At 50.1% G+C, this 23,875-nt stretch overlaps 1 protein-coding gene across 8 annotated transcripts in view; it reads right to left on the bottom strand.

Annotated features, from left to right (window-relative positions):
* The window catches only part of KDM2B (lysine demethylase 2B), a 173,581-nt gene that overhangs the window by 129,260 nt on the left and 20,446 nt on the right, over positions 1–23,875 (bottom strand). For all 8 annotated transcript variants that reach the window (XM_074402144.1, XM_074402145.1, XM_003932165.4 and 5 more), the window contains 2 exons: positions 7,791–7,969; positions 7,188–7,294 (listed from right to left, as the gene is read on the bottom strand). In XM_074402144.1, coding sequence (XP_074258245.1) covers positions 7,188–7,294; positions 7,791–7,969 — 286 coding nt within the window. The remainder of the gene's footprint in view (positions 1–7,187; positions 7,295–7,790; positions 7,970–23,875) is intronic.

Here is a 23,875-nt window from a genome sequence, read left to right as displayed (position 1 = left end):
GCCTGTATCTTTACGCAAGCTTGTAAGAGACCCTGAGCCAGAACCACCCAGCTAAGTTGCTCCCCAATTCCTGAACCACAGAAACTGTGTGATGTTGGCTGTTTTTAAGCTGCGAAAATTTCTCTTAAGCTGTGAAGTTTTAGAGTAATTATTATATAGCAATAAGCAACTAATGCAGGAATACTCCCAAGTAAGAGTCACGGTCTATATGGTTATAAGGAATTTTCCAAGACAAATTGTTCTATGAATCCAACACATTTCTGCAGAGTAGAGAAGAAGAAAAAGGCCATGGCAGAGATGCACCTTGTCTTCAGTATTTATTCAGCCCAATCCTTTTTCCTGCGTTGTTTCTTCATGACAGTGAAGCTTCCTAGATTATTTCCTCATTTGCTTTCCTGTCTCTTTTTTCTCACCGCAATGGATGCTCCATGAGAATGGGGACTTAACTTTACACCCTGAAGTCCACCCACTACTACACAGGATCGTGTCTTGCACTTAAGATGACAAATGGAATCAGATACTCCTTACAAACCTTTTTTCTCTCGTGAAGTTGCAGCTCCCCCACTCGACTCCATCACTCCTACCCCTTTTTAGCATCTCACATGAAAATCATTGAGGCCAGGTCAGGCACAGTGGCTCATGCCTGTAATCCCAGCACTTTGGGAAGCTGAGGTGGGTACATCACTTGAGGTCAGGAGCTCGAGACGAGCCTGGCCAACACAGCAAACGCCCATCTCTACTGTCTCTACTAAAAATACAAAAATTACCAGGAGATGCTGGCGGGAGCCTGTAATCACAGCTACTCGGGAGGCTAAGGCAGGAGAACTGCTTGAACACTGGAAGTGGAGGCTGCAGTGAGATGAGATCTCGCCATTGCACTTCAGCCTGGCCGACAGAGTAAAACTCTTTTTCTTTCTCAAAAATAATAACTTTTTGGCCGGGCGCGGTGGCTCAAGCCTGTAATCCCAGCACTTTGGGAGGCCGAGGCGGGTGGATCACGAAGTCAAGAGATCGAGACCATCCTGGTCAACATAGTGAAACCCCGTCTCTACTAAAAATACAAAAAATTAACTGGGCATGGTGGCGCGTGCCTGTAATCCCAGCTACTCAGGAGGCCGAGACAGGAGAATTGCCTGAGCCCAGGAGGCGGAGGTTGCAGTGAGCCGAGATCGCGCCATTGCACTCCAGCCTGGGTAACAAGAGCGAAACTCCGTCTCAAAAAAAAAAAAAAAAAAAAAAAAAAAAAAAAAAAAAAAAAAAAATAATAACTTTTTTTTTTTTTGAGACAGTTTTGCTCCTGTTACCCAGGCTGGAATGCAATGGCGCGATCTCGGCTCACCGCAACCTCCGCCTCCCGGGTTCAGGCAATTCTCCAGCCTCAGCCTCCTGAGTAGCTCGGATTACAGGCTCGCACCACCATGCCCAGCTAATTTTTTGTATTTTTAGTAGAGACGGAGTTTCACCATGTTGACCAGGATGGTCTCGATCTCTTGACCTTGTGATCCACCTGCCTCGGCCTCCCAAAGTGCTGGGATTACAGGCTTGAGCCACCGCGCCCGGCCAATAATAACTTTTTTAAAAAGAAAAACAAGAATCCTAAGCCAGGCGGTCACGGTGGCTCACACCCATATTCCCAACAATCCGGATCACTTGAGGCCAGGAGTTCAAGACCAGCCTGGGCAACATAGAGAGATTCCCCCACCGCCACCTCTACCAATTTTAAAAAAAATTAATTTTTAAAAATATTGGCCAGGCGCGGTGGCTCAAGCCTATAATCCCAGCACTTTGGGAGGCCGAGGCGGGTGGATCACGAGGTCAAGAGATCGAGACCATCCTGGTCAATATGGTGAAACCCCGTCTCTACTAAAAATACAAAAAATTAGCTGGGCATGGTGGCACGTGCCTGTAATCCCAGCTACTCAGGAGGCTGAGACAGGAGAATTGCCTGAACCCAGGAGGCGGAGGTTGCGGTGAGCCGAGATGGCGCCATTGCACTCCAGCCTGGGTAACAAGAGCGAAACTCCATCTCAAAAAAAAAAAAAAATTGACCAGCCATGGTAGCTCACACCTATAATTCTAGCACTTTGGGAGGACAAGGTGGGTGGATCACTTGAGTCCAAGAGTTCAAGACCAGCCAGCCCAGGCAACATGGTGAAACCCCATCTTTAACTAAATTAGCCAGGTGGCATGTGCCTATGGTCCCAACAGCTTGGGAGGCTGAGAGGGGAGGATCTCTTGAGCCTGGGAGGAGGAGGCTGCAGTGACTCGAGATCATGCCACTGCACTCCAGCCTGGGAAACAGAAAGAGACTCTGCTAAAAAAAAAAAAAAAAAAAAAAAAAAAAAAAAAAAAAAAGCCAGGTACACACCAGTAGTCCTAGCTATTCAAGAGGCTGAGGTAGGAGGATCACATGAGCCTGGGAGTTTGAGCCTGTAGTAAGCTAGAATGGTGCCACTGCCCTGTAGCCTGAGCAACAAAACAAGACTCTGATCTCTAAAAAAGCAAAAATAAATAAATAAAGATTCCTGGCCAGGCACGGTGGTTCACGCCTGTAATCCCATCACTTTGGGAGGCCAAGGCAGGTAGACTCCTGAGGTCAATTCAAGACCACCCTGGCCAACATAGTGAAAACCCGTCTCTACTAAAAATACAAAAATTAGCCAGGCGTGGTGGCATGCACCTGTAATCCCAGCTACTCAGGAGGTTGATGCAGGAGAATCACTTGAACCTGGGAGGCAGAGGTTGCAGTGAGCCAAAATCACACCACTGGATTTCAGTCTGGGTGACACAGTGAGTCTCTGTCAAAAAAACAAAAAAAACCCTCCTAAACCCATTACATCCATCACCATAAGTCCTGGAGTCGGGCAGGGGGAAGCAGTGATGCGTCTGTATCTCTTCCCTCTTCCCTACTGCTGTCCCCTCCTTCGGGTGTGCTGACAGCCATCTCTGCCCTTCAGGGCCTCCAGCATGAAAGCTCCACGATGTCTAGAAACGATGTCATTGTCATTAAATTCCACAGAACTGTTCCAGGATCCCAGAGGACTTCATCATGGTAGGGTTTTTTACCCTGCTTTTTTCTTTCTTTCTTTCTTTCTTTATTTTTGAGACAGAGTCTTGCTCTGTCACCAGGCTGGAGTGCAGTGACACAATCTCGGCTCACTGCAAACTCTGTCTGCGGGGTTCAAGTGATTCCCCTGCCTCAGCCTCCTGAGTAGCTGGGACTACAGGCGTGCAGCACCACTCCCAGCTAATTTTTTGTATTTTAGTTGAGATGGGGTTTCACCACGGCCAGATGGTCTCGATCTCCTGACCTCATGATCTGCCTGCCTCAGCCTCCCGAAGTGCTGGGATACCGGCATAAGCCACCTCGCCCAGCCTTTATCCTGCTTATTAACTGCAATTGGCATTCTTTTCAGCAAAACAAATGGACTATTTCCAAGACAACAATTTCCTTCCTAAGGAGGTTCAAATCCTCTAACCAGTTTCCATGACCACTGACGGAGTCCATAGATCTATTTGCCACACAATTCGACCACAAGACATAGGGTTCTGGCAAACTAGGAGCATGAGCCCAGTGACGGTGGCTCACACCTGTAATCCCAGCACTTTGGGAGGCCAAGGCGGTGGATCACCTGAACCCGGGAGGCGGAGGTTGTAGTGAGCCGAGATCGTGCCATTGCACTCCAGCCTGGGCAACAAGAGCAAAACTCCACGTCAAAAACAAACAAACAAAAAACAAAACAAAGAAACAAACTGGGAGTATGTGCACAGTGATGGACAAGTTTTAAAAAAAAGAAAAAAAAAAAAACTGGGAATGTGTGAGCCTTATGTTTTGTTTTTGGTTTTGGTTTTTTTGGTAATTAGATAGGATCCTAAATGTATGAACAGAGCTTACTATTTAAAGGAATCTTTCAGTAAAGCGCAGAATATACTGAGTACGTGAGCAAGACAAGGTAGGCACGAATTACGAAACTGAACTCTGTCACCCAATACAGTCTCTTTTGCATTCCTAAATCCATGGCCCTCCTTCCCACCCCCCCTCCCTGCCCGTCACTCCCAATTCCACACCACCTAGTGGCCTCCTCATGTTCACATGCCCCCACGCCCTCCCGTCCCCATGGCAACAGGAAGACCTGCACCACGCACACCTCAACACACTTCTCTCTGCTCAAAATCTCGAGGGGATTCCAGCTGTTCTTAGGGGAAGTGCAGACCCTCTGTTCCTCCGGGCCCCTCCAGCACCCACCCTGCATTCACTGCCTCTGCTCCAGCCCCACCCCCCGGCCTGCCTTCGACAGTTCCCCTGCCCCTCCTCACAATCCCACTTCGACTACACACAGCCAGGAACGCCCTCCCAGACTTCCTCACCTAAGTAACCCTGCTCAGCCTTCAGACGCCGGCTCAGAACACCTTCCCTGACACCCTGACTGGGTGAATCTCCTCCCCTAGCACCAGCTCTGGGGCACCATGGGCCTCAGCACAGCTGTAGGTGCCCATCTGTTTCTGTGATTACTGGATTTACATCTGTCTTCCCCATACAGTGTGGAGGCTCCAGGAAAGCCGGAACCTCTTCTGATTTTCTCCTTACTGTAACCGCAGTACCCAACCAGGGACTCAAGACATAGGTGCTGAATGAATGAATCAATCAATCAATCCATCCATCAATGAGCCATCATCTCAATCAATGAGCCATCATCTGCCTGTAACTAATAATGTCTGAGTCGCACAGCCTTTTTTCAGTTCCCTTTTCATTTCTCTCCCATCTCCTCTGTCACCTGTTTTTGCCTTTTCTTTTTATTTATTTATTTTTTTGAGATAGGGTCTCATTCTGTCACCCAGGCTGGAGTGCAATGACGCCATCTCAGCTCACTGTAACCCCCACCTCCTGGGTTCAAGCAATGCTCCTGCCTCAGCCTCCCAGGTAGCTGGGATTTTGAGTGCCTGCTACTACGCCCAGCTAATTGTTGTATTTTTGATACAGACAGAGTTTCACCATGTTGGTCAGGCTGGTCTGGAACTCCTGACCTCAGGTGATCTGCCCGCCTCAGCCTCCCAAAGTGCTGGGATTACAGGCCTGAGCCACTGTGCCTGGCTGTTTTTTGTTTTGTTTTGTTTTCTTGAGACAGTGTCACTCTTGTTGCCCAGTCTGGAGTGCAATGGCGCGATCTCAGCTCACCACAACCTCCACCTCCTGGATTCAAGCAATTCTCCCCGCTCAGCCTCCCGAGTACCTAGGATTACAGCCATCTGCCACCAAGCCCAGTTAATTTTGTATTTTCAGTAGAGACGGGGTTTCTCCATGTTAGTCAGGCTGGTCTTAAACTCCCGATCTCAGGTGATCTACCCACCTCAGGCTCCCAAAGTGCTGGGATTACAGACCTGAGTCACCATGCCCAGCTGTCTTTTTTTTTTTTGAAACAGGGTCTCATTCTATTACCCAGGCTGGAGTGCAGTGATGCCATCTTGGCTCACTGTAACCTCCACCTCTCAGGTTCAAGCAATTCTCCCACCTCCTGTAGCTGGGACTACAGGCGCCCACTGCCACGCCTGGCTAATGTTTGTATTTTTAGTAGAGACGGGGTTTCACCATGTTGGCCAAGCTGGTCTCAACTCCTGACCCCAGGTGATCTGCCCACCTCGGCCTCCCAAAGTGTTGGGATTACAGGCGTGATCCACAGTGCCTGGTCTCCTCTGTCATTTAAGCTCAGGCAGAATGTCCCCACCAAGATGCGTTCCTGATGACACCAGCCAAACAGGACTCCTCTTGTCCCTGCTCCCCTCCCCGGACTGGAGGGGCCCCTCAGTCCCCTGGACACTTGACGTGCCGCACGTTCCCCAGAGCGCAGGGGCTTTTAGTCTTGTTTGCCATTTTACTTCCCCATGCCAGGAGCTCTGTAAATTTTGCTGTGATTGAATCCAAGCAGAATTGAAACGGAAAACAAGTCCTGCTCCCTCCCCACTTCCAGCCCAGTCTCTGCCTTTGATGCAGCCCAGATCCAAGGCGTGGATGGAGCTTCAGCTTGAAAGGGAGGAAAAATGCCTACAAAGTAATTAAAGAAGGAGAGATCGAGTGAGCTTGAAAGTAAAACCTGGAGAAGCCCAAGGGCCAGCCGGCTGGCCTCCCTCACAAAGCCTGGCACGAAGTCCGAACTCACTACGCACTGAATTAAGGGCTGAGTGAATGAAAAGTTCACAGCCTTGAAGCTCCTGGGGGCATTCCTGGCAGCAGGGCTGAGCAGAGAGATGCTAATGGATTCCAGCCGCCAGCGCCAGCTCCTCTGGGAAGCCCAGAGCCGACTGCCCTGCCTGGGACAGCCTCTGTCTCTTTCCCTTTTTTCAGTTTTTTATATATATATATATATTTTTTTTTTTTTTTTTTTGAGGCGGAGTTTCGCTCTCGTTACCCAGGCTGCAGGCTGGAGTGCAATGGCGCGATCTCGGCTCACCGCAACCTCCGCCTCCTGGGTTCAGGCAATTCTCCTGCCTCAGCCTCCTGAGTAGCTGGGATTACAGGCACACGCCACCATGCCCAGCTGATTTTTTGTATTTTTAGTAGAGACGGGGTTTCACCATGTCGACCAGGATGGTCTCGAACTCTCAACCTCGTGATCCACCCGCCTCGGCCTCCCAAAGTGCTGGGATTACAGGCTTGAGCCACCGCGCCCGGCCAGTTTTTTATATTTTGAGACGGAGTCTCCTCTGTCCCGCAGGCTGGAGTGCAGTGGTGCGATCTCGAACTCCTGGGTACAAGCACCCAGGTCTCAACACCAAGGAACAAAAGAACACCAGGACTTTCCCCATCGCTCACCAAAACCAAAGCATCCGACGTGGGCAGGTCTCCCAACAATGCCTACTCCCCAGACACTGTCGCACAGAGGGACTGCACAGACGTACACGCAGCTGTGCCCTGCGCAAGACACACCGACGCAAAGAGACGTCTGCCATCGCTCCTCCTCAGGTCACAGAGCCCCAGGGGAGCTGGGTCCACAGCAGAGATCAGGGGCCCTGCAGCCAACCTGCACCCACAAAGGTTCCCGTCCCAGCTGTGCCCCCCCAGAGGCAGTCCTTCAGTTCTGAACAGGAGCGGCTGCGACGCTCAGGTCTTTCCTGCCAGGAGGCTCCTTTCCCCGTCCCCAAGGCTGGGGGTCCCCCCCTCCCAGCCCCAGCCACCAGCCAAGCAGTCTTACTTCTTTACTTTCGGGTACTTCATCTCTGCAATGGCGTTCGTGGCTTCTGTCTGCTTTTCCTTCAGATGCTGGGGCCACATGTTGTCCACCCAGTCCACCAGGTCTACCTGAAAGCCAGACCAGCGTCAGCACCGCACTGCCCCACTGCAGACCCAGACACAAATACCCCTTCTCCCTGGGGAGTCCTTGGGTGCCCCCCCCACCGCTCCCCACTGTGGGCTCCATATTCTCAACATGGGAGGAAGAAAGGGCAGGGATGACAGGACCCCTGCTTTGTAGAAGGGAAAATTGAGTCCCTTCAACAGGAGATGAAAGAGTTGCTGGGGGTTGGGTATGGAGGCTTACACCTCTAATCCAAGCACTTTGGGAGGCAAAGGTGGGAGCATCATTTGAACCCAGAAGTTCAAGGCCAGCCTGGGCAACATCGAAAGATCCCTGTCTCTACAAAACATGTTACCAACTTTAGTCACGCCCATGCCTCCAAGCCCAGCCAGCCACACCCACATGAGCAGTTTTGCAAGGCACAGCCCAGGTGGCAGGGGACAGGGAAGGAGACAAGGTGGAAGGGGTCTGGGGGTGGGGGTACCTGAGCTCCAGACCTACCACGGTTGGACGCTTGACCAAGTGCTCCAGCTTGGTGTGGCTGAACTCCAGACTGATGACGTTGTACAGCTTGTCCCGCTGGGCCTCGGGCGTCTCGTAGTATCGCACAAACTGGGACATGCTCATCTCCGTGCCCTTCTGGGTGTTCACATCCATCACGTCCACAAGCCGCCGGCTCCCTGCGGGCAGAAGCCACACACGGGTTGCTCATGCGGACTTAAGTCTTCAGATCCTACATGGGAGCCCCTCGCTGAACAACCGCAGCTCCTCCACCGATGCCCACAGTCCCCGCCCCTCTTCCATGACTGTTCAATTACCTCACCCTGCCGCCTTTCCTTCCTGGATCTGTCTCCCACCCACCTGCTTCCCTGCACCACCATGACCTCCACACTAATCCAGGATGACCTCAAAAACGTCCTAAAGGGGCCCTGGCAGCAGGACACAGAGGCTCACACCCAAAATCCCAGCACTTCGGGAGGTCAAGGTGGGTGGATCACCTGAGGTCAGGAGTTCGAAAACAGCCTGGCCAACATGGTGAAACCCTGTCTCTACTAAAAATACAAAGATGGCCAGGCATGGTGGCTCACACCTGTCATCCCAGCACTTTGGGAGGCCAAGGAGGGCCGGTCACCTGAGATCACAAGTTTATAAACAGCCTGACCACCATGGTGAAACCCTGTCTCTACTAAAAATACAAAATTAAGGGCCGGGCACAGTGGTTCCCACACCTATAATCCCAGCACTTTGGAGGCCGAGGCGGATGGATCACCTGAGGTCAGGAGTTCAAGACCAGTCTGACCAATACGGTGAAACCCCGTCTCTATAAATTAAAAAAAAAAAAAAAAAAAAAAAAAGCTGGGTGTGGTGGCGGTCACCTGTAATCCCAGCCTCTTGGGAGGCAGAGGCAGAAGAATCGCTTGAAACTGGGAGGCAGAAGTTGCAGTGAGCTGAGATCACACCATTGCACTCCAGCCTAGGCAACAAGAGTGAAACTCCATCTCAATAAATAAATAAACAAACATACATACAAAGATTAGCTGGGAGTGGTAATGGGAGACTGTAGACCCAGCTACTTGGGAGGCTGAGGCAGGAGAATCACTTGAACCTGAGAGGCAGAGGTTACAGTGAGCCAAGATCACGCCACTGCCCTCAAACCTGGGTTACAGAGCAAGACTCCATCTCAAGTAAAAAAAAAAAAAAAAAGCTTCCTAAAGAAGTCTCCGGAATAGCCCCTCCTACCCACCCTCAACACTATAGCCAAGGTAAGCTTTCTAAAACGGAACCCCGACAGGGGCACTCCTCCCTCTGCTTAAAACCTTCAATGCCCCAAGACACAGTGGCTTACGCCTGTAATCCCAGCACTTTGTCAGGAGTTCAAGACCAGCCTGGACAACATGACAAAACCTCATCTCTAATAAAAATACAAAAAAATTAGCCAGGCACAGTGGCGTGCGTCTGTAGTGTCATCTGCTCGGGAGGCTGAGGCAGGAGAATCGCTTGAACCCAGAAGGCGGAGGTTGCACTGAGCTGAGATCATGCCACTGCACTCCAGCCTGGGCAACACAATGAGACCAAAAAAAAAAAAAAAAAGCCTTCAATGGCTCCCACAGCCTACTACTGAAGAATCCCTTAGCTGCACGTGCAAAGCCTTTGTTTATTTAGAGCATTAGGATAGCACTTACCTCTGCAGAAAATTAGCTGTTAGTAGTCTCCCTCCCTACAATGTGGTGCCAGCAAAGTTACTGGACTTCTATGAACCTCTGTATCTTCATCTTACCAACCATTCCCATGGGCTGGTTGTAAGGATTAAATCAGATGATGACCTGTCACAGTGTCTAGCACACAAATGAATGGGCCTCCTGTTACTCCCTAGTGCCCATCACAGTTTCTAAATAGCAAATTTCCTTTTTTTTTTTTTTTTTAATTTACTTTTTTGTATAAAGATGGGGTTTCACCACAATGGCCAGGCTGGTCTTAAACTCCTGACCTCAGGTGATCCACCCACCTCGGCCTCCCAAAGTGCTAGGATTACAGGCGTGAGCCACCGCGCCCGGCCAGCAAATTTCTTTGTCTACTTTCTTTTCTTTCTTCCCTACTATTCTATGAGGACAGAAGCCTTGTCTGTCTCTTGCTTGCTGCTCTATTCCAAGTATGAAGAATAGAGGCTGGCCGGGCACAGTGGCTCAGGCCTGTAATCGCAGCACTTTGGTAAGCAGAGAGAGCTGACGGTTTGTCAGTGGGTAGGGGCTCCAGGGCTAACACAGAAGCTTCCCGTCTCCTAGTGCAGAGAGCCTTCCCTTCTTTCTGGACAGGCTGCATCTTCCTGAGTAGGGGGCGCTCACACTCACTTGTTCCGTTCTCTTCTGCCGTCATTCATATGTGACGTCGTACGACACATGCTGGGCAGGACACCCCACGTTCATTATTCATTTTTTAAAATTATACTCATATTTTTTTGAGACGGATCTTCCTCTGTTTTCCAGGCTGGAGGGCAGTGGCATGATCTTGACTCACTGCAACCTCTACCTCCAGGGTTCAAGTGATTCTCCTGCCTCGGCCCCTTGAGTAGCTGGGATTATAGGTGCAGGCCACCATGCCTGGCTAATTTTTGTACTTTTAGTAGAGACGGGGTTTTCCCGTGTTGGCCAAGCTGGTCTCGAACTCCTAACCTCAAGTGGTCCGCCCACCTTGGCTTCCCAAAATGCGGGGATTACAAGCTTCAGCCACTGCAACCAGCCCTGATCTCTTTCCAAAAAAAGAAAAAAGGAAAAGAAAAGAAATATACAAACAAACAGGAAAACCCCCAAGAGGCCAGTGACCACCTTTGTTCACAGCCACCTCAACAGGTTACAGGTTAAACCAACCAAAGGCCAGCAAATGATGACAGCCCAAGGGCCACATCCAGCCTGCTGCCTATCCTTGTGTGACCCAGAAGTTAATAATTCTTTTACTATATTTTTACTCTGTCACCCAGGCTGGAGCGCAGTGACGCAATTTCGGGTCACTGCAACCTCTGACTCCTGAGTTCAAACAATTCTCCTCCCTCAGCCTCCAGAGAAGCTGGGATTACAGGTATGTGCCCCCATACCTGACTAAATTTTATATTTATAATAGAGACCATTTCACCATGTTGGTCAGGTTGGTCTTGAACTCCTGACCTCAAGTCATCCGCCCACCTCAGCCTCCCAAAGTGCTGGGATTACAGGCGTGACCCACGGCACCCAGCCTCATTTTTTTTTTTCCTACCAAGAGCTATAAGTTTTGAGGGGTTTTCCACTTTTTTTCACGGAGAGGAAAAACTCAAAAGAATAATACTATTTTGTGATATGAAAACTATATGAAACTTCAGGTCCATTTACAAAGTTTTCCTGGCACACGGCCGCACTCATTGGTTCTCATATTGTATAGCGTGGCTCCGTGCTACAAAAGCAGAGCTAAGTAGCTGCCACACTGACCGAATGTCTTGAAAACCCTGAAGTATTTACTCTCTGGCGCTTAACAGAGAAAGTTTGCTGGCCCTTGAACTAGACGAAACTCTCAAGGAGCGTAGATGTTGATCTGGGTAACAGTCTCATCCGTTCACTGAACCTGCCCCATAACAGGCCCATGGTCAATATTTGTTGAATGAATAAACACAGCCTCTCGTGTGGTATGAACTGAAAAGTAACACTAACCCTGTGTAATCCCAGCACTTAGAAAAGTAGAGGTGGGAGGATGGTGCTTGAGCCTAAGAGTCTGAGATCAGTGTGGGCAACACAGCAAGATGCCATGCCCTTTTCTGTTTCTTTTTTGAGACAAGGTCTCGCTCTGTCACCCAGGCTAGAGCACAAAGGCATGATCATGGCTCACTGCAGCCTCAACTTCCCAGGCTCAAGCGATCCTCCAGCTTCAGCCTCCCAAATAGGTGGGACTACAGGTGGGCACCACCGCATCCAACTAGGTTTTTATTTTTTGTAGAGACAGGGTTTTATTTATCTTTTTTTTTTTTTTTGAGACAAAGTCTCACTTTGTCACCCAAGTTGGAGTATAATGGCACCATCTCAGCTCAAAGGCATGCACCACCATGCCCACCTAATTTTTGTATATATAAAAGAGACAGGGTTTCACCATGTTGGCCAGCCTAGGAGGCAGAGGATCTCAGGTAATCTGCCTGCCTCAGCCTCCCAAAGTGCTGGGATTACAGACATGAGCCACCGTGCCCAGCAGGATAGGGTTTGACTGTGTTGTCCAGGCTGCCCCATTCTGAAGGGGGGAGGGGAGGGGAGGGGAGGGAGGGAGGGAGGAAGGAAGAGAGGGAGGGAGGGAGGGAGGGAGGGAGGGAAGGAAGAGAAGGAAGGGGGAAGAAAGGAAGGAACTCCTTAAGTATGTAAGAGAACTTGCGTATTTCTATCTTTTGGGTTCCAGATGTAAATTTCACAGGAGCCCTAGAAAAGCGAGGTAAGGCAGTTCCTGTTTTATAAATGGGGAGACCAAGGCCCAGAGATACAGCAACTAGCTTAAGCTCCCCAGAGCACTCTTTCTACCGGTTACAATCGTTACCATTCACTACGCGAGTCCGCGAAGGCGAGTTCCCTACACAGCTTATCTCATTTTAGGTTCATCATGGTCACAGCTCGGTGAAGCAGAACTTCAATGACACCCATTTAATGAAGGAGAGGCTGAGGCTTGGGCAACTAACTAGCCCAAGAATGCCCAATTCGTGAGCGGCAGAACTGGGATTTGAATCCGATTCATTCTAATGCCTAAACCCAGGTTCTTCTCCCATCCCCCAAATACTGAATCTTTTATCACATGCTAAGGTTGAAAACTGACTCCAGACCAGGCCTGGCACGGTGGTTCACGCCTGTCATCTCAGCACTTGAGGTGAGTGGATGACGTGAGGTCAGGAGTTTGAGACCAGCCTGGCCAACATGATGAAACCCTATCTCTACTAAAAATACAAAAATTAGGCCGGGCACGGTGGCTCAAGCCTGTAATCCCAGTACTTTGAGAGGCTGAGGCGGGTGGATCACGAGGTCAAGAGATCGAGACCATCCTGGTCAACATGGTGAAACCCCGTCTCTACTAAAAATACAAAAAACTAGCTGGGCATGGTGGCGTGTGCCTGTAATCCCAGCTACTCAGGAGGCTGAGGCAGGAGAATTGCCTGAACCCAGGAGGCGGAGGTTGCGGTGAGCCGAGATCGCGCCATTGCACTCCAGCCTGGGTAACAAGAGCGAAACTCCGTCTCAAAAAAAAAAAAAAAAATTCGCCAGGTATGGTGGCCCACGTCTGTAATCCCAGCCACTCGGGAGGCTGAGGTGGGAGAATTGCTTGAACCCAAGAGGTGGAGATTACAGTGAGCCGAGGTCGTGCCACTGCACTCCAGGCAGGGTGACAGGATGAGATTCCTTTTTCTTTTTTGAGATGGAGTTTTGCTCTTGTTGCCCAGGCTGGAGTGCAATGGCACGTTCTCAGCTCACCGCAGCCTGCGCCTCCCAGATTCAAGCGATTCTCCTGCCTCAGCCTCCCAAGTAGCTGGGATTACAGGCATTCACCACCACGCCTGGCTACTTTTTTGTATTTTCAGTAGATACAGGATTTCACCATGTCGCCCAGGATTGGTCTCGATCTCTTGACCTCGTGATCCACCCACCTCGTCCTCCCAAACTGCTGGGATTACAGGCATGAGCCATCATGCCCAGCCGAGACTCTGTCTTAATTAAAAATAAAAATAAAAATCCCAGACCACCCAAACCAGACCAGTGGCCAGGTCCCCTCCCCAGGGATCCGCTGAAGCCGCTTATCCAGGGGAGAACAGCTTTTGTCCACCAGGGGGCGTCCCCGTTCTTCGCTGGATATTCCGGCCTTGATCTTGGCAGGGCCAGTGCCTTCCTTACCCAGGTGCCTGGAATAGGTGGCCTCCACTCAGATCTTCCAGGAGGCCCACCTGGCAGAAATCCTGCTGTTACAACCCCCGTGCCCTCGCCCCTCTGTGGCCAGCCTCCCACCTCCACCCCCCTCCTCCCTAATCTTGCTCAAGGTCAACTATGCAAAGCTCCCTGTGCAAGGGGGTCTGCTGAGCATGTGGCAAGCAGGCTAAAGAGCATTAAAGGCCAAGCTCAACTACCCCCGCCCTCACATAGTTAAAATCTAGAGGGTTCGGTTCCCAGAGGGGCCTCCAGCCTGTGCCTTGGGCTCTTGGCTTCTCTGGGAATGAGTTTCTTCCTCTGTAACATGGGGAAAAAATAGGTCCCCCGAGGAGCTGTCCTGAGACATAACTGAGTTCATGTGCTTCACACTCACGTGGAGTACGTACCTACTTGGTCGGTCAGTTTCATCTGTAACTACAGGTGGGGAAGGTGAGGAGGTGGAAAGCTTAGGGACTTTGCCCAGTGTTACGGCCACTTAAAAAGACTGTACTGCTTAGGACCCTATACAATATTCAAGATGCTAATGGGTGAGGGGTTCTGCTGGGGAATGATGGAAAAGTTCTAAAATTGACTTCCATAATGGTTGCACAACTCTGTGAATATACTAAAAACAAGTGAACTGTGGCTAGGCGCGGTGGCTCACATCTGTAATCCCAACACTTTGGGAGACAGAGCTGGGAGGACTGCTTGACCACAGAAGTCTGAGACCAGCCTGGGTAACACAGTGACATGCCAGCTCCACACACACAAAAAAATGGCCAAGCGTGGTGGCACATGCCAGTGGTCCCAGCCCCTCTGACAGCTGAAGTGGGAGGATTGCTTGAGCCCTGGGAGGTTCAGCCTGCAGTAAACCCATCATGCCACTGCACTCCAGCTTGGGTAACAGAGCCAGACCCTGTCTCAAAAAAAAAAAAAAAGAGGGGAAGTGAATTGTGTAGTCTGTGACTTATATCTCAGTAACAGATTTTTATATTTTTTAAATGGAGGGTCCCAGAGATGGAAAAAATCTGGGAGTGTTTTCAAATAAATGTTTACCTGATATGTATCATGATATTTGCCCTTTTTTTTATTTTAGACAGAGTTTCGCTCTTGTTACCCAGGCTGGAGTGCAATGGCACAATCTCGGCTCACCGCAACCTCTGCCTCCTGGGTTCAAGCAATTCTCCTGCCTCAGCCTCCTGAGTAGCTGGGATTACAGGCACGTGCCACCATGCCCAGCTAATTTTTGTATTTTTAGTAGAGACGGGGTTTCACCATGTTGACCAGGATGGTCTCGATCTCTCGACCTCGTAATCCACCCGCCTCGGCCTCCCAAAGTGCTGGGATTACAGGCTTGAGCCACCACGCCCAGCGTGATACTTGCCCTTTAAGTTATTATTTTCAATCTTAGCCCAAATGTGGACCAAAAAAAAAATAAAACAGAGCATCTGGGATTCATTCAGCACACAAATATTTGATGAATGCAAGAATACGCTGGGTGTGGTGACACACCTGTAACCCCAACACTGGGAAGCTAAGGCAGGAGTACCACTCGAGCTCAGGAGTTCAAGACCAGCCTGGACAACATGGCAAGACCCCATCTCTATAAAAAGTTTAAAAATTAGTAGGGCATGGTGGCAGATACTGGTAGTCCCAGCTACTTGGGAGGATCGCTTGAGCCTGGAAGGTCGAGGCTGCAGTGAGCAATGACTGTGACATTGCACCCCAGCCCAGGTGACAGAGTGAGACTCTGTCTTAAAATATAAAAACATTAGGCCAGGCTGGAGTGCAGTGGCACGATCTCAGCACACTCCAACCTCCACTTCCCAGGTTCAAGCAATTCTGTGCCTAAACCACCAGAGTAGCTGGGATTACAGGCATGCACCACCACACCCAGCTAATATTTGTATTTTTTGTAGGGATGGGGTTTTGCCATATTGCCCAGGCTGGTCTCAAACTCCTGGGCTCAAGCCATCTGCCCACCTCAGCCTCCCAAAGTGCTGAGATTACAGCCAGGAGCCACCATGCCCGGCCAAAATTTTTAGTAAGAATACAAATAAGTGGCCGGGCGCGGTGGCTCAAGCCTGTAATCCCAGCACTTTGGGAGGCCGAGGCGGGTGGATCACGAGGTCAAGAGATCGAGACCATCCTGGTCAACGTGGTGAAACCCCGTCTCTACTAAAAATACAAAAAATTAGCTGGGCATGGTGGCGCGTGCCTGTAGTCCCAGCTACTCAGGAGGCTGAGGCAGGAGAATTGCTTGAACCCAGGAGGCGGAGGTTGCGGTGAGCCAAGATCGCGCCATTGCACTCCAGCCTGGGCAACAAGAGCAACACTCTGTCTCAAAAAAAAAAAAAAAAAAGAATACAAATAAGTGATACAGTTTGCGTATCTGTCCCCTCCAAATCTCACGTTAAAATTGAGATTTGGAGGGGACAGATATCCAAACTCCAATGTTGGAGGTAAGAACTGGTGTGAAGTGTGTGGGACACGGGGGTGGATCCTTCATCAATTGTTTAGTGCCCTCCTCGTGTGATAAGTGAATTCCCACTAATAGAGTGGGAATTAGTTCCCATGAAATTAAAAAAAAAAAAATTTTTTTTTGAGATGGAGTCTCAACTCTGTCTCCCAAGCTAGAGTGCAACAGCGAGATCTCGGCTAACTGCAACCTCCACCTCCCGTGTTTAAGCAATCCCCCATCTCAGCCTCCCGAGCAGCTGGGACTACAAGCACATGCCACCACACCCAGCTAATTTTTTGTATTTTTAGTAGAGACGGGGGTTTACCATGTAGGTAAGGCTGGTCTCGAACTCTGGACCTTGTGATCCTACCACCTCAGTCTCCCAAAGTGCTGAGATTATAGGCACGAGCCACTGCACCCAGCTTATTTTTTGTTTTTTGAGACAAAGCCTCACTCTGCTCATTAGGCTGGAGTGCAATGGCTTGAACACGGCTCACCATAGCCTCAAACTCCTGGGCTCAAGCAATCCTTCTACCTCAGCCTCCCAAATAGCTGGGGCTACAGGCTGGATTATTTAGAAGCATCTGGCCCCTCCTTCCTCCCTCTCTTGCTCCCCCTGTGGCCATGTACACACCAGCTCAGCCTCCACTTCCATCATGACTGGAAGCCTCCTGATGTCTTCACCAGAAGCAGATGCTGGCACCATGCTTCCTGTACAGTCTGCAGAACTGTGAGCCAATAAACCTTTCTTTATAAATAACCCAACCCAGCTGGGCACCATGGCTCACACCTGTAATCCCAGCACTTTGGGAGGCCAACGTGGGTGGATCACTTGAGGTCAACAGTTTGAGATCAGCCTGGACAACATGGTGAAACCCCATCTCTACTAAAAATAAAAAATTGGGCAGGGCACGGTGGCTCACACCTGTTAATCCCAGCACTTTGGGAGGCTGAGGTGGGTGAATCACAAGGTCAGAAGACTGAGACCACCCTGGCCAACATGGTGAAACCTTGTCCCTACTAAAAATACAAAAACTTAGCCAGGCTTCGTGGCATGGGCTTGTAGTCTCAGCTACTTGGGAGTCTGAGGCAGGGGAATTGCTTGAACTGGGAGGCAGAGGTTACAGTGAGCCAAGATCACACCAATGCACTCCAGCCTGGCAACAGAGCAAGACTCTGTCTCAAAAAAAAAAAAAAAAAAAAAATTTAGGTGGACCTAGTGATGCAAACCTGTAATCCCAGCTACTCGAAAGACTGAGGCAGGCAGGAGAATCACTTGAACCCAGGAGGTGGAGGGTGTAGTGAGCCGAGATGGTGCCACTGCACTCCAGCCTGGGCAACAGAACCTGATTCTATCTGAAAAAAAAAAAAAAAAAAAAAAAAAAAAAAAAAAAGCCAAACCTCAGGCATTCCTTTACAGCAACACAAAATGAACTAAGACAGTAAATAAATGGAATTTTAAAAAGAAAAAAAGGTTGTAGGATTAGCTGAGATGACAACCCACATCGAAGAGTGAACGCAGGGAAGGCACTAACCAGAAATCAGCGGCCACCCCTCCGCAGCCTAACCTCATTCCTTGAAATTTGCTAATGAGTCTTTGCTACCCACATACCTCGAGGGGTATTGTGAGTTGAACTGCATTCCCCAAAGATCAATGTTCAATCCCTCATATCTGTGAATCGAAGTTTACTTGGAAACAAGTCTTTGCTAATGTGATCAAGCTAAAATCAGGTCACATGGAATTAGAGTGGGCCGAATACGACAAGGACTTTTTTGGGGGGAGGACAAAGTCTTACTCTGTCGCCCAGGTGGGAGTGCAGTGGCACAATCTCGGCTCACTACAACCTCCACCGCCCGGGTTTAAGCAATTCTCCTGCTTCAGCCTCCCACGTAGCTGGGATTACAGGTGCCTGCCACCACTCCCAGCTAATTTTTTTTTTTTTTTTTTTTTTTTTTTTTGCGTTTTTAGTAGAGATGGGGTTTTACCACATTGCCCAGGCTGGCCTCGAACTCCTGATCTCATGTAATCTGACCATTCTGGCCTCTAAAAGTGCTGGGATTACAGGCATGAGCCACCGTGCCCAGCCACGACAAAGGAAATTTGGACGCAGACACACAGAAGGAAGACAGCCAGGTGAAGACGGAGGCAGTGATCACAGTGATGCAGACACCAGCCAAAGAACACTCAGCACTGTCGGCCACAACCAGAAGCCAGAGAAGGACCTTCCCCTAGAGACTTTGGGGGAGTGTAGCCCTACAGACACCTTGATTTTGGACTTCCAGCCTGCAGAAGTATGAGAGGATAAATGTCTATGGTTTTAAGCCAGTCACTTTGTGGTACTTGGTTATGGCAGCCTAGGAAACTAATGGAAGGGTTGACGAGAGAATGACTGGGAATGCCTATATGGCTCCATCAGTGTGGAATATTTACACAGGGGAGGGCGGGGTCCCTCCCCTTGCCTCCCTCCCAGAGCCTGGTACAAGCTGATCACATGGCCAACACCTCCTATAACAAGATCAGTTTGCCTAGTAGCTTCACAAACAGAAGGTGCCACCCACTGTTGACCTCTTATTATTTCATCCTAAATACTGTATTTCTTGGTGACTTGTTTCTTGTCTTTCTGCCCCTGCTGCTCTGTTAAGTGTCATGAGGGCAGGAGCCTTGCCTGTCTCGACGGCTGCTCTATCCCAGATTTCCAGAACAGGGCCTGGGGCAGGCTAGGAGCTCACTCTTTGTCAAATGAGAAACGAGGCTGTTATTTACTTTTATGTTCTGTCTGGGATATGACATACGACCTAAGAGCTGACCTGGGAGTGGTTCCGGCTGGGCATGTGTAACAGAAAAGACGAACCCCCAGCCAGGGACGGTGGCTCACACCTGTAATCCCAACACTTTGGGAGACCGAGGTGGGCAGATCACCTGAGGTCAAGAGTTCAAGACCAGCCTTACCACATGGAGAAACCCCATCTGTACTAAAAATACAAAAAATTAGCTGGGCATGGTGGCGCATGCCTGTAATCCCAGCTATTTGAGAGGCTGATGCAGGAGAATCGCTTGAACCCAGGAGGTAGAGGTTGCAGTGAGCCGAGATCGCACCATTGCACTCCAGCCTGGGCAACAAGAGTCAAACTCTGTCTCAAAACAAAACAAAAACAAAAACAAAAACAAAAAACACAAAAAAAACATGAATCCCCATCTGGAAGACACCTGGTAGATCCTGAGCAGCCCTGGGCAGCACAGCTCAACACAGAGGGACAGAAACGTATGGAGAAGGCCTGTGTTTCCTTTTCTTTTTTCTTTTTTTTTAGACAGAGTCGCACTCTGTCCCCCAGGCTGGAGTGCAGTGGCACAATCTCAGCTCGCTGCAACCTCCACCTCCGCAAGGCTCAAGCGTCCCTCCTACCTCAGCCTCCCAAGTAACAGGAACCACAGGCTCGTACCACTACACCCAGCTAATCTCTGGATTTTTAATAGAGACAGGGTTTAGCCATGTTGGCCAGGCTGGTCTCGAACTCCTGACCTCAATCGATTTGCCCACTTCAGCCTCCCAAAGTGCTGGGATTACAGGCATGAACCACAGGGCCCAGGCTCCTTTTATGAGCAGTAACCAGGCCTCCCGCTGCCACCACTGCCCTCCCCAGCACCTCCTGGGCACCCTCTTGGCCTCTGGTACTTTGCAGCTTTTCGAATCACAGATGCCACTTGGGAGCAGTGTTGCAAGACTCCTAGCCAGAGCAGGGCCAGGCCAGAGTCCCCGCTGACTACGGCCTGCCCCGCCCTCTGATGAAAGGGTGTCAGGGCCGGGCATGGTGGCTCACGCCTGTAATCCCAACACTTTGGGAGGCCAAGGCAGGTGGATCACCTGAGGTCAGTTCAAGACCAACCTGGCCAAGATGGTGAAACCCCGTCTCTATGGAAAAAAAATATAAATAAATAAATAAAAAGAAAGAAAGGGTGTCAGGACTTAAGGGAGTGGCTTAACTCAGCTGTATTCCTACCTAGGACCAGGGAAAGGCTGTGGGGAGCAGCTGGGGCTGAAGTCAGAGGGGGAAGAGTGCAGGGACAAGGCCTGGGCAGGCCAAGTGACTTTCTTAGGAGCAGAAGGTTGGGAGATTTGGTTCTAAGACAGCTTCCTTTGTGTGCTGGGAGCTCCCTCCAGCTCCCCAGGTGTCCTGGAAGCCACAGTCTGCGGGAGGGGTCAGAGTGGGCATGGTGGGAGGAGGAAGGAAAGTCAGTTCTGTTGGGCACCTGGGCTTCCGGGACCTCCCCTCCCCCAGAGAGGCAGAAATGCACAGGTCACCTGTTCATGCCACAGAGCGGGGGTCCAGCCCGCACAGGGAAGTAGAAACAGACATGACAGACCACCACCCAGGGATGCAGGGTGATAGCAACAGAGGTGACTGCTGGCTTTGAAGTCTGATACACGGAGAGGAAGGTCCCCTCTCCAAACAAATGAAGGGGCATTTCACGCCACAGATATTACGCTGCTGAAAAAGTAGTAATTGCAGTTTTACCATTGAAAGTGATAGTGGCCAGGCACAGTGACTCACACCTGTAATCCCTGCACTTTGGGAGGCCAAGGCCGGCAAATCACCTGAGGTCACGAGTTCAAGATCAGTCTGGCCAACATAGTGAAATCCCATCTCTACCACACACACACACACACACACACACTAGCTGTGTGTTGTATCACATGCCTGTAATCCTAACTGCTCAGGAGGCTGAGGCACGAAAACTGCTGGAACCCAGGAGGCGGAGGTTGCAATGAGCCAAGATCTCACCGCTGCACTCCAGCCCGGGTGACAGAGCAAGACTCTGTCTCAAAAAGAAAGAAAGAAAGTAATAGCAAAAAAAAAAAAAAAAAAAAAGTAAGTAATGGCAAAAACCGCAATTAGTTGTGCTCCAACCCCATAAATTCCAGCCAATAAGTGACAAATAAATGACAAAATTAGGACACCACCACACTGTATTCCTGATGAACTAAAGGAGCTAGGTGTTGAGCACCAATGGCTGTGGACATTACAGAGAGAGAGAGAGAGAGAGAGAGAGAGAGAGAGAGAGAGATAGGCCAACATCACATGCTTCCTGATGGAAGAACGAAGCACCACGATGAAGCGGTCCTGCCAGAAACCATGAATGAATGAATGAATGAATGAATGAAGAATATGCAGCAGCAGGGGAGATACCCTGAATCCGGTCAACCATCTACATCAGGCGTCCCCAAACTACGGCCTGCGGGCCACATGCGGCCCCCTGAGGCCATTTATCCGGCCCCCCGCCGCACTTCAGGAAGGGGCACCTCTTTCATTGGTGGTCAGTGAGAGGAGCACAGTATGTGGCAGCCCTCCAACGGTCTGAGGGACAGTGAACTGGCCCCCTGTACTGTAGAAAGTTTGGGGACGCCTGAACATCCAACTACCAGTTTTTGGTTTGTCTCGCTCTGTCGCTCAGACTGGAGTGCAATAGCTCAATCTCGGCTCACTGCAACCTCCCACTCCCAGGTTCAAGCAATTTTCTTGCCTCAGCCTCCTGAGGAGCTGGGATTACAGGTGCCCGCCACCATGCCCAGCTAATTTTTTTGTATTTTTAGTAGAGATGGGGTTTTGACATGTTGTCCAGGCTAGTCTCAAACTCCTGACCTCAGGTGATCTGCCCGCCTTGGCCTCTCCCTAAGTGCGAGGATTACAGGCATGAGCCACCACCACCCCTGACCCCAACTACCAGTTTTCAGAACTACAGAGAAAGAAGGAACATGTTAGCTCCAAGGGTATGGCCCTGGAAAACTCCACGCAACGGAAAACTCTGCAGGTCAACAACGCAACAGGTCACCTCCTCGAACAACCCAGAAGAGCTGAAGAAGATACAGGGAGCATCCAAAGAGTGACAGAGACTTAAAATGCATCTCAACCTGGCCAGATGCGGTGGCTCAGCCAGGCTCAGTGGCTCACGCCTGTAATCCCAGCACTTTGGGAGGCCGAGGCGGGTGGATTGTCTGAGGTCAGGTGTTTGAGACCAGCCTGGCTAACATAGTGAAACCCCGTCTCTCCTAAAAATACAAAAATTAGCCAAGCATGGTGGCACACACCTATAGTCCCAGCTACTCGGGAGGCTGAGGCAGAAGAATTGCTTGAACCCAGGAGGCGGAGATTGCAGTGAGCCAAGATCGTGTCACTGCAACTCCAGCCTGGGCAACACTGTGAGACTCCGTCTCAAAAAAAAAAAAAGCATCTCAACCAATCATAATGTATGGACCGCATTTATATTCTGATTTATACAACTGTCAAAATAAATAAAAGGAGTAACATCTATGATATAATATATATGGAAAAACTAGAGATTTGATCAATGAAAATGGACATTTAGTAATTTTAAGGAGTTAGTTTTTATTTATGTTTTTTTTTTTGTTTTTTTGTTTTGTTTTGTTTTGTTTTGTTTGAGACGGAGTTTCGCTCTTGTTACCCAGGCTGGAGTGCAATGGCGCGATCTCGGCTCACCGCAACCTCCGCCTCCTGGGTTCAGGCAATTCTCCTGCCTCAGCCTCCTAAGTAGCTGGGATTACAGGCACGCGCCACCATGCCCAGCTAATTTTTTTGTATTTTTAGTAGAGACGGGGTTTCACCATGTTGACCAGGATGGTCTCGATCTTTTGACCTCGTGATCCACCTGCCTCGGCCTCCCAAAGTGCTGGGATTACAGGCTGGAGCCACCGTGCCCGGCCTATTTATGTTTTTATTTATGAGACGGCTCCCTCTATCACCCAGGCTGGAGTGCAGTGGTGCCCTCATGGTCCCTGGCAGTCTCCATCTCTTGGGCTCAAGCAATCCTCCCACCTCTGCCTCTCAAAGAGGCTATAGCTGGGACTACAGGCAGAAGTCACCATGCCTGGCTTTTTTTTCTTTTGTAGTGACACGGTTTCGCTCTGTTACCCAGACTGGTCTCAAACTCCTGGCCTCAAGTGATCCTTCTGCCTCAGCCTCCCAAAGCACTGGGATGACAGGCATGAGCCTCACCCAGCCTGGACTGATCTTTTTCTGGCCTCAGTCGCTTTGTGTGTAAAGGCAGGAAGAAACTGACTTTATACTTCTTTTCTTCACCACAGAAACCTTTCTTCAAACAGAAGCTTTCATGAGAGCCAAATATACATAAATAAAAACAAAACAAACACCACGCGGATGCAGGAGGTGGGTATCGGGGGCTCAGGATTCAGAACTAGATTCCTGGGGTTTCCCTTTGAAATCCACTGGGCTGGGGCATTCTCAGGTCCTTTCCCAGGGCGACACACTCAGTTTTAGTTCCTGAATACTCAGATCACTTCCTTTAAATGTACAAAGTGGGTACTGACAGTGGGGCTGGAGGAAGAGATGAAGAGGCCTGTCCAGGGGGGGTCACTGGGGACACCCAGAGACCGCCAGTCCCTTTTGGCCTGAGCTGAGAGATGAAGAGTGAGCACTCCAGTTTCCCAGTCTGATCTGTCACAGGGGAAAGGGAACCAAGGCTACGGGCTGAGTCTCTAAGAGGTTCCGCACTGGGGAGGCAGGTAGCCCAAAGGGACGGAGGGGACAGATCAGTACCAACAATGGAATGCAACCCTCCAAGCTTTTAGGAGCAGCCATCCCCCGAGCAGGTGAAAGGGACAAGCAGCCCTTTGGACCGGCAAGGGATCCACACTGCTGGGGCTCTTGCACTCCTGAAGTCAGTGGGTTACGAGAGAAATTTTCCACGAGGGGCAGCG

Source organism: Saimiri boliviensis, chromosome 7, assembly GCF_048565385.1.
Source record: "Saimiri boliviensis isolate mSaiBol1 chromosome 7, mSaiBol1.pri, whole genome shotgun sequence".
NCBI classification, from domain to species: domain Eukaryota; kingdom Metazoa; phylum Chordata; class Mammalia; order Primates; family Cebidae; genus Saimiri; species Saimiri boliviensis.
The sequence above is the reverse complement of the archived record's forward strand: the minus strand, read 5'-3'. Positions and strand labels throughout refer to the sequence as shown.